We start from the raw sequence: 12,409 nt of genomic DNA, 5'->3' as shown, positions 1-12,409 counted from the left end.
GTGGCAGTGGAGGAGGAAAAACTCAGGGCTTAGGGCCCTCATCCACTGGCCTGCTGGTGACTATGGTTAACTTCCTGCGGGCCGACTTCCTCAGGGTTTTTGCCTGGTGGTGCCTGTGTGCTTGCTGGCTGCTTTGTATTTTCGGTCATGACTCTCCTTCCTGATTAATCTTCCTTCTGATTCATGCACAAGCTCTCCACTGTGGATTTTAGTTCCTGCTTCATCTACATCCTTCATAGCACCCGCTGCCATGGACCCCACAGATGCCTAATTGAGGAAATGCCTGTTTAATCAATGAGTGACTTGTGTCACATTTCTGTTGATTTTTAGGAACAAGCTAAGGCAGCATTTTCCAAAATGTGCATTCAGTTCATATATTCCATGAAGAAAAGTTTCCAGGGTCAGATAAGTTTGGGAAATGCCACAATGGAAAACAGTTTACATGAGCAATATTTAAGGGCTGGGTGTTGCCCTAAAGAGATGGGTTAAACCGACTTTATCCTGACACTCCATACAATCATGTGACCGGGGTTTCTTTTTCCCATGTGACACCTATTACTTGTGGAATGCCGCTCTAGGGAGCTCATGTACTAGCTGAGGGGGAAGGTGCTTCCCCCTGGAAAGCTCACACATGAAAGGATGCACCATGCCAGGAAAGAAGATAAAACACAAGTGAAGGAAATTAGGCTGAGAACAACTAAGCAAATATCAGGCTACCGAAAGGGGATCTGTAGTATGGAAACACTGTTCACAGCGGCTCTTCCGTGCTAGCCGCAGATATGACATTACCTACGGTGATTCATGTAAAATAAGTGCCTTTCTACAACCACAGCCATGAAGAACAGTTCAGATGAAACTTAGCTGGGCCCAGTGGGTTTCCCGTGCTGGCACGTAGAAGGGGAGCGTGCAGGTGCCTTGGACCATCATGCATGCCTCCTTGTACTCCCACATCAGGATGGTATCAGCAGGTAAGTGATGGCCAGGAGCATTTTGTTCAAAGCAGCCGTATGAATTGTCTGTGCAGTGGAATGTGAGACGTGTGGATACACAGAGTCCAATTGTCTTGTGGGGTTCAGGAAAAGGAATCTCACCGCTCTCCTTAAGATGACGTGGGCCAGCCAAGTCACAGTAAAACAGAGATGTGGGGAGGGTCAGCCATAGAATGCTACCTCCTATCTTTGTGATTTTCATTCTGCAGACTCATTTTATTTTTAAAGGGTGTGTGTCTGTATTCATCTCAGGGAAAATGTTAAATCTTACTTTTACTCCAACTGATACATTCCTTTCCAGCAGACAGCAGTAACAGGCATCGTGGCTAATACATAGCTTGTCACTTCTGCATTCCCTCTGCACAGAGAAGCAGGGAGTTGAAACTCTGTGGCTTTAGGCAACTTAAAACTTTTAGGCCTGCTGTAGTAGACTTGCGCTCCCTTCCTTGGTGAGGGGCCCTGGATAGCTGCTGGAAGCTTCCTCCACGAGAGCTTCCTTTCATCACCAAGAAGTTCAAGTCTTTGTAATTATCTAGTGACATTTAAAAAGAATTTCCTCCAAGCACTTTATAACTGTACCTCTCTTAGATGAGGTTTAGCCTCATCCAGAAGCTCCAGGATTCACATTTCAGCATGAAAATAAGAGCCAACATTCATGAATTTAACCTTCAAAGTCACAAAGAGACTGGAGGAAGGGTTGTTCATGGACACTAACACTTTTTATGCATCTCCACTGCCCTTTGCCATGTCCCTGGTACCCAGTTATTTCTTATAACTAAATATTCTGGAATTTCTCAACAAATTATAGCATTAGGATGGCTTCTCAACTCCTTATTTTGTTTCACTCCTGTACTTTTTTGTTTCAAGTTATTCCCATTAGAATGCCAGTTCCCTGAAGACAGGGACCTCTCCTGTCAGATAACTGCTGTATTCCAGAGCTAAGCCCCTTGGCAGATGCTCAGTAAATATTTGTGGAATGAACAAAATGAGTGAGTGAATGAATGAAATTATGAAGAAGGAATAACAATTTAGATTCTGGAAAGTCAGGGTTATATCAACCTGTGGCGTTTATAGGTTGATGTTGCTAAGGGCCTTCCTGTTATATTGGGAGACAGAGACAGAAATAGAGAGAGATGGGGGAGGAGGTAAGCATCATGGAAAGGAGAGAAAAAGGCAGGAGAGATGGAGAGATGGTTTATTTTGGGACGAATGGAGAGATCTCAGTGAAGAGCAGAAAGGTACTATAGGAAATGAGCACTTAGGGGAAATTCTCAATGCTTCTGCAAAAAGCCTTAGCCTCCTGAGAGGAGGAGACTGGAAGGGGAAAAACCTGAGGGAATTTAGAAGCCAGTCTATGAACTCCAGATAAAAACACAGTTGCTTTTGGGTGTGATGATGTCGTGAGTCACAGGTACAAAGCTGGCAACGTAGATCCTGCAGGCCCTTAGCAGTGCTCCCCTTTCACTGCCAGGGTTTGCAAAAGTGACTTCGGTTTTATTTCAGAGCCTATTTAGAAATTTGGTCCCCAAAGTGGTACAGAGGGCTGTAGGCAAAAAAACTTAAATCCTATGATCCATGGTAATGCCAAATGTTTACACACCCAAGGAGAAACTGTATTTTATTCTTTCTTTAGCAATCAAAGTCTACCCTTACAGTTCCAGGGACTTGAGAAGTTTCCTTCAACCCTCTCTCGAGAATCTCCATGCACTGAATTACTCTTTAATTTCCCCCTTTCCCCTTTAAAGTAGGAATAGCAATGGTTTTTATTGGTACCTTATAATGCTTTTATATGAGGCACCTAAATTTTCCACATAGATACTCATCATAGCTATAAAAGGTTTCATTATTATTTGTAGGTTGATGCTAATTTTTCTTTTTATATTTTCACAAAGAAAATGCAGTTAAGAAGGTTTTATTAATATTTATAGTCCTTGTTCCTCTAATCCGTGACAAACTGCAAAAAGATAGGATTCTAAGCATGTCTAATCCATAACACTCCTTTGCCCCTGATTTATGGGTGGTCACTCTTCCCAGGTGGTGAACTGCCCTGCCTAGTTATTGCCTCCTAGTTATTAGGGAGACCTGATCTAGAGGTTATTTCCAGGCGGTGATGTGTACAGCATACCGAAAGTTGAGATAGAGATTTTTGGACAATGAAAGACGAAGTGTCTGTACTTCAAAGGGAGCTCTGTAATTAGGAGAACTGTGAGGAGGGGACAGAGTGGGGAAGATGATGAACCCAAACAAACCCTGACAGGCTGCCAAGCGGTGGTAGCCTCCAGGCCAGTCCCGCTTTCTGAGGAAGAGGGGTGGGGTGGGGGAGGGCGGGAGGTGTGAGAACCAGACTCCAGGGGATTTATTGTGCTCACTGAGAGAGGCGCGGAGGGCGGGAGGGGCTCAGGCTCTTACCTCGGGGCTGGAGTAGTGGGGAGGCTTGCTGCCCTCACTCTCGCTGGAACTGCTCTCCGTCTCCGAGTCAGATCCCGAGCTGCTCTCTGAGTCACTGGAGGAGCTGCTGCTGCCGCTGCTGCTGCCGCTGCTGCTGCCCTTGCTGGAAGGCACAGAGGCTCTGCAGTTGGCCTGCTGGACCACGGCGCTGCCAGCCCACGAGGCCCCCGGGAAGGAGAGGGAAGGAAAACCAAGTGAGCAAACACGAAACACCACCGAGCAAGCTGTCATTCGACCAAAGGAGAGAAGAAGCACACAGGCTGCACGTCTGTCAACCATCACCTGGAACATGAAGGGCCATCATCGGGTCAATGGCTTCCTAATGGTTAAAAAAAAAATATATATATGTATATAAAAATATAATTGGGAATGAATGCTGGTGCCCCGTGATAGCCTGGCATTAGTTATTTGGTGGCCATTTTAGAAAGGAGGGTGCTGTCATTTCAGAATGACTGTTTCTGGGAATGGCTTTGCAAATGCACCCTCTAGAATCCAATTGTCTACAAAAATGCAAGGAAATCCAAAATGCTTGAAATATTTTGTGAAGATTGAAAATGTCTGTTTGCTTTATTTTAGGAAGTGGGCTATGAGGAAGGGCACAGCATTCTTCTCTGTGCTTTCATGGCCTGCTGGAAGGTTCTGGAGACTGTGGGATCATCAAAGTTACAGTCCTGTTTCCTACCTCTTCCTGCCCATGGAGTTGACTGCTGGAGTCTTTGTAGGAGCTGGCTTACTTTATAAACAGTAACTTTCCTTTGAACTCTTTGTTAAAGAACTAAAGATCCATCCCTTACACATTTTTATATATTCCAGATTTTAAAATGTAACCCCAGTGCAGTGGCTTATAGCAATAGCATTTCAAATTTATGCTCAATATTCATATCCATTCTGAAATTTGCCAGAAGTCATTATATACTCAAAGACAACAGGAAAAATTGACACTTTCTAATGGTAATTAACCACAAAAATTCAAAGAGCACATATGCACCCAAGGAGTGCTCGAGCCAAAAAGAAAGTTTCAGTATTCACATCATATTCAACATCTTCAAAGTCCTTTATTAACTGTATTGCAACATGCCTGAATCTATTCTTTTGAGGTCAAATTCTGAACCCAGGAAATGCAGTGATCACTTTTGAATGTTGAGTCAGCAAATATCTGCTGGCCACTTCCAACTGTGACTATACTGCTTCATCAGGACTGGACATTAGTGAAGGCCAGGGGTGGGGGAACTTGTCAGCGTTTATGGCCTTAAGTGCAAAGCAGCCTGGACAAGGTGAAGGACCCTTTCACCCACCCCTTAAATCCTGGACTAGTGTTTTGCCCAAAGACAGATTCTCATAAATCCTCAGCGTGGGGGCAGGAAGGGGGGTTAATATTCACTGGAGCCTTGCTTCTTTAGAAGAATGACAAGCAACTATCTTGTAGGATACAGCGGAAAATAGAGGCATCGGTTTGAACTGCAGGGTTTGAGGAAAATGGAGCTGGAACATAACCTTCCCTAGTGGTTTTTATTTCTTTCACCAATGTCATGGTCTGTACCTACTGTCTGACAAAATTCTTCAACATCAGACAACATAGGCATATTTATGCCTCGCCTGAGGTGTAGTGGTTTCTTTACCAGACTATCGTTCGTGTCTGGTGCTGAGGGAGGAATCCTGGATCTTTAGAAAAAGGTGGGGAAGGGAAAGTTAACGATCAAAGGGCTGTAATATTTCTTTCTTTCTTTATGAACCAAAATCCATTTTTCCTGTACAGATGGCTACTATCAGTGGGGTCATAAAACAAACAAACAAAAAAGGCTATAGATCCTGACCAAACACGAACATCTGAGATCCATAATAGTTTGTCAGTAGGCCCCAAAACACTGGGGAAAAAACTCCAAACAACTAAACAATACCACTTCCCCCAAATACAACCCCCAACCTTAAAACTCAAAACAAAAACAAAAACAAAAACAAAAACAAAAACAAAACCCCCAAAGCAACACATATTGGAAGAAAGAGATAGGTCTCCCTGCCATACTTTGGAATGGCATTTGCTGAAGATGGGGAAATTATGATGAATAAAGAGCATTTTGATTGATTTTATATGTCAAAGGCTTTGATCACTGAGCAGTACATTCTACTTGCTTTAATTCAAACAACAAAAACATGTGATGCTGGTGCTGTGTGTACCTGGGCGTTGTGTGTGCGGCAGAAGCAGCAATGTGTGTGCAGTTCCCTGGGGCCTGCACCACAAAGTGATTGACTGTCTTTTGAAAAGCGGCACTTTAATTTCTGAGAAAATGTCCATTAAACAGTTACCATGCTGCCTTCCTTTTATGACTGCTGTCCTGGAGTAATGAGACATACTAGCCCAAGGAGAAAGAATCTCTGATCTGAAGAAGACTGGCAGAAAAGCCTTATGCTTTTATGTTTTCCTTCCTTAAATTAGGAAATTCACTTAAAATGACAGTTTTACTGGCATAACTATTATTTGTTTTGAAAACAGTTGAGACAGCCAGGACTTTTAGGTTTTCCTTCGTGCTTTGGTTGTAAGGCTGTGAGGCTTACCATGCTTCTGGGGTCAGAATCAAATATATTCATGTTTCAATGGTCTGGGTAGAGAATATGTCACCAGAAACAATCCATGTCAAGGATGGGAGCCTGGAAAGACTGTCATGGCTCCAGCTGAGGGATCAAGATAACTCTTCTAACCTCCATGAAGGCTGCTCCAGTAACTAGTCTTAGTGCAGGTCCTTGAGGGACAGTTAGTCGATCTGGCCTTGGCATAACGAATGTTATAGCCATGAATGCAGGAAGCTGCTTTGTCTCTGTGGGCTGCTGCAGCAGGAAGGGGAGGGGGCACAACAGAGGAGGAAGCTGGGGACCGTCATCACTGCAGACTAATATTAATATAGAAGGCTGAGAGCAGTTAAACTAGGAGGGCTCTTGGGAGTCATGGAATCGAGAAGATGGAAAAAGACGTACCAGAAAGATCTTCTGGAAAGAAGACTTCAGGCTTAACATATTTGAAGTTGCAAACTGAGCACGTTAGTGTGCCAACTAGTTGTCATGTTTCCATACCAAAGATATTAAAAAAATATGAACTTAACTAAAAATTAACTTTTTCCTAAAATGATAACACAGATCGGTTGACATGATGACACAGCCCTGGACAATATTTAGGAGAGCTTTTGACCTCTATGTCATTTCAGGAAGACAGTGCCATTGAGTCTGCAGATGTGACAACATTACTGAGATAATGGAATAAAAGTCTTTGCATCATTAAACTTAGCACAGTGCCTGGGACATAATGGGGCATTTACATGTGATTACTGAATGAAAAAATCAATAGAGAAAATCTATCATTGGGTTAATGAGTTTAAAAAAGGGATTTAACCTTTCAAAAGGGTTATAATCTCTCTTTTCCAATAAAGAAAATTTAAAATTTTTTTTTTTTTTTTTTAATGTTTAATGCTTGAGAGAGAGACAGAGTGTGAACAGGGTAGGGGCAGAAAGAGAGGGAGACACAGAGTCTGAGGCAGACTCCAGGCTCTGAGCTGTCAGCACAGAGCCTGATGTGGTGCTCAAACTCCTGAACCGCAAGATCATGACCTGAGCCAAAATCAGACGTTTAACCAACTAAGGCACCAAGGCACCCCAATAAAGAAAATATTTAAAGGGATTTCAGCACCTCTTGTGATCCTCCAACTTTTTTTTTTTTTTACCATAGGATTTTTTTTTTTTAATTTCAAGTCTGTATTTAAATTCTAGTTAGTTAACACATATGGCAAAATTGGTTTCAGGTGTAGAATTTAGTGATTCATCACTTAAATATAATACCCAGTGCTCATCACAACAAGTGGCTTCCTTAATACCCATCACCCATTTAGCCTGTCCCCTGCCCACTTCCCCTCCAGCAATCCTCAGTTTGTTTTCTATAGTTATGAGTCTCTTATGATTTGCTTCCCCCCTCTCTCTTTTTCTGTTCCCCTATGTTCATCTGTTTCTCAAATTTCACATATGAGTGAAATCGTGTGGTATTTGTCTTTCTCTGACTGATTTATTTCACTTAGCACAATACACTCTAGCTCTGACCACATCATTGCAAATGGCAAGATTTCATTCTTTTTTATTTTTTTATTTTTTAACGTTTATTTATTTTTGAGACAGAGAGAGACAGAGAATGAACGGGGGAGGTCAGAGAGAGAGGGAGACACAGAATCTGAAACAGACTCTAGGCTATGAGCCGTCAGCACAGAGCACGATGTGGGGCTCGAACTCACAGACCGCGAGATCATGACCTGAGCCGAAGTCGGATGCCCAATCGACTGAGCCACCCAGGCGCCCTGATTTCATTCTTTTTGATGGCTGAGTAATATTCCATTGTGTGTATATGTATACATATGTATGTATGTGGGTATATATATATATGTCTGTGTGTGTGTATATACATATCTTCCTGAGATATAGATATATATCTATATATCTATATATCTATAGATATATATATATTCCTGATCCATTATCTATCAATGGATATTTGTTTGATCTTCTGATTTTAACACTTTTTCCTTTCAGAGAATATTGCTTTAAATGTGCTCTAAATTTTTTCTGCTATAATTTAAGCACAGTTCTCTCTTGGATGGTTTATTTACTTTTTATATTTTGATTTTATGCAATGTTTTGCTGGTTTGTGAACAGTCAAGACCAAAGACACCTTTGAGAGAGTCTCAGCTTGATTCTAAATGATCTGTTGCTGTGTTCCCTCCTTTCCCTGCAGTGACACATTCCTTTCCAAATCTGGCCTGGGTGAAGTCTGAAGGACAGTAAAAGAAAAGATCTGCAACTTAAGTGACAAATCCCGGATCTCACAGTGAAGGGTGCTCATGCCTGCCAAGTGTATTGTGGGGCCTGGATACATACCCAAAGTTGTCACAAGCTTTCAACTCACATGTGAAAGGCTCTCTGCCTGGTTGGCACCGTGTGGACAGCTGTGATGCCTAGCAGGGTGCCTCACTTCCTGTGACCACTCTACTTGTACTGGCCAGATGATGGTATTTTAGAAGAAGTGACAGCCCTTTCTCACTCAACACTCTGTACTGATTCCCAAATGCTTGATTTCCAAAGTGTGATCAGTGCCCTGGCAACAATATTCCTTTTCTGATAGCATCTTTATTCATATTAATTAGTCTAAAACTATAACTACATTATGAGAAGTGAAAATGGTAAAAGATGGCACAGGAGGTTCACCATTGCTGAAATTATCTTCCAAAATACAAAACTGAAAGGACCGCTGGTTCTGTATAAAATGTTTCTCTGTTGTTCATACTGGCAATGTCTATCATTCTATCTTCAGGACCACAAATTCTTTTCTCTGTTATCTTCATTCTCTTTTGGGGCTCATTCACTGAATTTTAAAATTTCAGTTATTGAATTTTTCAGTTTTACAATTGCCAATTGATTTCTCTTTATATCTTTTATTTCTTTGCTGAGACTCTATGTTTTCATTTGTTTCAAGTGTGTTTCTAATTGCTTGTTGAAGCATTTTATAATGGTTCCTTTAAAATCCTTGTCAGACAGTTGTAATATTTAGATCATCCACTATTGGCATCTGTTGATTGTCTTTTCTCATTCAAGTTGAGATCTTCCAGTTTCTTGATATGATTAGTGATGTTCTATTGTATGCTGAACATTTTTGGTATTATAAGACTTAGCATTTCAGTAAAAGTGCTTGGTTTAGCAGGCATCCACTAACACAATACCAGCAAGGGGGCAGAGAGGTATCTCTTTACAGTTGGGCAGGATGGGGGGAAGGAATTCGAGGCTCCTAACTTTGCCTTTTCCTGATGAGGGTGGAAACGTCACTTCTTTCCCCCATGGTGTTTGACTGGAACACAGCAGCTATTGTCTAAAAGTTTTCTTCTTGCTAAGACACCTGCTTCCTGGTTCTCTTACTAGAGAGAGCTGGCTTTCTTGGGGATTTTATTTTTATTTTTTTAAATTTGTGCCTGTTGGCATTTCCAGGTTGCTGGCCTTTCCAGTATCTGCTCTGGGCTATATGAGGAAAAATGAAGACCTAGTGAACTAACCACCATGCCTTTCTTGGGCCGTAAGTCCCTAGCTGATCTGCTTTCTCTCTGTCTTACACACTTGTTTGTTTTATAATATCTAAAGATCTTAGCTGTACTTAGCAGAAGGAATTGGGAAAAGTACGTCAGTATTTTGTTCCAGAATGGGAATGGCCTATGTGATATTTACCACGTGGAAAGGAACTCTCTCTCAATACTTCCAACCTCTGTTCTGGTTAATTGTATCAAAAGCTGATGAATGAAACAAACATGCAGGTGTCTGCTGCAGTCCCTGTTCATTATTTAACAACCATTTATAGTGGAAATTAAGCTCAGATTTTAATAGTTTATGTACCAAAGCTAGAAAGGTCCATCACAAAGAATGCATATACCATTGTGAGAAAAATGACTCAAACGGTTGTAAAAATGTTAAAGTTGAAAAGGTAAGTACTTAAAAGTTATGTTCAGAGTAAATGGTATGAGAGAAAGGCATGATATTGGTGTGATATTTGTTAAGAATACACTTTGTGAAGAGAGTGGACCAAGATGGCAGTGTAGGAAGACTCTGAACTCACCTCCTCCCATGGACTTGCTCATTCTATACCTACAGATAGAGCAATTCTTCCTGAAGAAGAACTGAGGGCCTAGTGAAATCCTCACAGGAAACAGTAAAAGGACCACACAGAGAAAAGTAGGTGAGACAGAAACACAGAAATAATGGAATGCAATTCCTAGCACGGTGACCTACAGTAGGGAGGGTTATCCCTAAGGGGCCCACAGGGCAGATTCACCCACCTGGGGCAGCAAAACAATAGTGGTTTAACAGTGGCAACTAGACCAAAGTGAAGGAAATCCACTTACTAACTGGAGAGCATCTGTCAATGGGTAGAAACTCTGGAAATCTCTCCAGGGTTGGGGGTGATGGCAAGTGCCACATTTTATGTTCCTCTTCCATCTTGATAGCGTGGGTGAGCAGGATGGACGTACTCTAGCCAAATTGCTAGAGCTGCCCATTGTGTCCCAGGTCCCTGGCCTATACTAGCTTTAGCAGTACCCCCAGGAAGGCCCCAGCGTGACACGCCCTGGGAGCCCCTGGTTCATGCCTGTTACAGCTCCAGCCATCGTGCTTAGGTGGCCCCATGCAGCATGCCCTGGGACCCCACCAGCCCATGCTTGCTCCAGTTTGAGCTATCCTGCCAAGGTAGCCTTGGCATGATAAGTCCAGAGAAGTCCTGGTTCACACTTGCTCTCCTCCAGCAAGGGCATAAGGGCAGCCAAGGCATGGTGCACCCTTGTACACCTTGTACACCACTGCTCATGCCTGCTCTGTCCTGCCAGGGAAGCTCTGGTGCAGCATGCCCCAGGATGCCCTGGCCTCCATTAGCTCCCAGTGTGGGACTTCTTGGCCTGTGCTCACTCCAACTGCAGCCATCCCATCAGGACAGTTTTGATGCAGAATGCTCTGGGAACCCCTGGCCTGCACCTGCTCCAGTTCCAGTGGCCTGCCAAAGCCACCAGACACATGCAGTCTACACAGGGGATACTCCTATACAAGGCCACTCCTTCATACCTGGGAGAGGTAGCTACTCTGCCTAATTAATAGAAACGAACAGAAGGTAAGACAAAATAAAGAGACAGAGAAACATGTTTCAAAGGAAAGAACAACATAAAACCATAAAAAGACCCTGGTGAAACAGAGATAAGTAATTTACCTGGTAAAGAGTTCAAAGTAATGGTCATATAAACACTCATCAAACTTGGGAGAAGAACGAAGGAACACAGGAGAATTTCAACAAAGAGTTAGAAAATATAAGAAAGAAAGAACCAATAAGAGTTGTAGAATACAATAACTGAAGTGAAAAATACACTAGAGGGAATCAACAGCAGATTAGATGACACAGAAAAATGAATTAGTGACCTGGAAGACTGAATAGTGGAAATCACCCCATCAGAACTCTGATTTTCAGCAGAAACTTTGCTGTTCAGAAGGGAATGGCAGGATATATTTAAAGTTCTGAAAAGGGGAAAAAAACAAAAACACTACCTGTCAAGATTATCACTCAGAATTGAGGATAGAGTTTCCCAGATAAGCAAAAACTAAAGGAGTTCATCACCACTAAACTTGCCTCACAAGAAATGTTAAAGGGTCTTCTTTAAGTAGACAAGAAAAGGGTGCAAGTAGAAAAAAGAAAATATATGAAAGAAAAAAACTCACTGGTTAAAAAAAAAACCCTCACTGTTAAAGACAAATATATAGTAAAGGCAGTGGATCAGCCACTTAGAAAGCTAGTATGGGGGTGCCTGGGTGGCTCAGTCGGTTAAGTGTCCGACTTCGGCCTAGGTCATGATCTCACGGTTCGTGAGTTTGAGCCCCACGTCGGGCTCTGTGCTGACAGCTCAGAGCCTGGAGCCTACTTCGGATTCTGTGTGCCCCTCTCTCTCTGCCCCTCCCCTGCTCATGCCCTGTCTCTCTCTGTCTCAAAAATAATAAAAATATTAAAAAAAAAAAAAGAAAGCTAGTATGAAGATTGAAAGACAAAAATAGTAAATCAACTATAACTACAATAAATAGTTAAGGGATACAAAAAATAAAAAGATGTAAAATATGATGTCAAAAACATAAAATGTAGTGTAGGGATTTTAGAATGCATTCAAATTTAAGTAATTATCAGTTTAAAATACATTGCTACAGAGGTGCCTGGGTTGCTCAGTCGGTTGAGCATCTGACTGTGGCTCAGGTCATGATCTCACAGTTTGTGAGTTCGAGCTCCACGTTGGGCTCTGTGCTGACAGCTCAGAGCCTGGAGCCTGCTTCTGATCCTGTGTCTCCCTCTCACTCTGTTCCTCCCCACTCGCACTCTATCTCTCTCTCAAGAATAAACAAACATTAAAAAAAATTAAAATACACTGCTATATATA

The 12,409-nt window shown here is 42.2% G+C and overlaps 1 protein-coding gene across 3 annotated transcripts in view; it reads right to left on the bottom strand.

Moving 5' to 3' along the window:
• Positions 1–12,409, bottom strand: part of AFF3 (AF4/FMR2 family member 3) — a 567,801-nt gene that overhangs the window by 45,934 nt on the left and 509,458 nt on the right. For all 3 annotated transcript variants that reach the window (XM_042931993.1, XM_042931995.1, XM_042931994.1), the window contains exon 12: positions 3,399–3,585. In XM_042931993.1, coding sequence (XP_042787927.1) covers positions 3,399–3,585 — 187 coding nt within the window. The remainder of the gene's footprint in view (positions 1–3,398; positions 3,586–12,409) is intronic.

Source organism: Panthera leo, chromosome A3, assembly GCF_018350215.1.
Source record: "Panthera leo isolate Ple1 chromosome A3, P.leo_Ple1_pat1.1, whole genome shotgun sequence".
Lineage (NCBI taxonomy): Eukaryota > Metazoa > Chordata > Mammalia > Carnivora > Felidae > Panthera > Panthera leo.
Note: the sequence above shows the minus strand (reverse complement) of the source record. Positions and strands in the feature narration are given on the sequence as shown.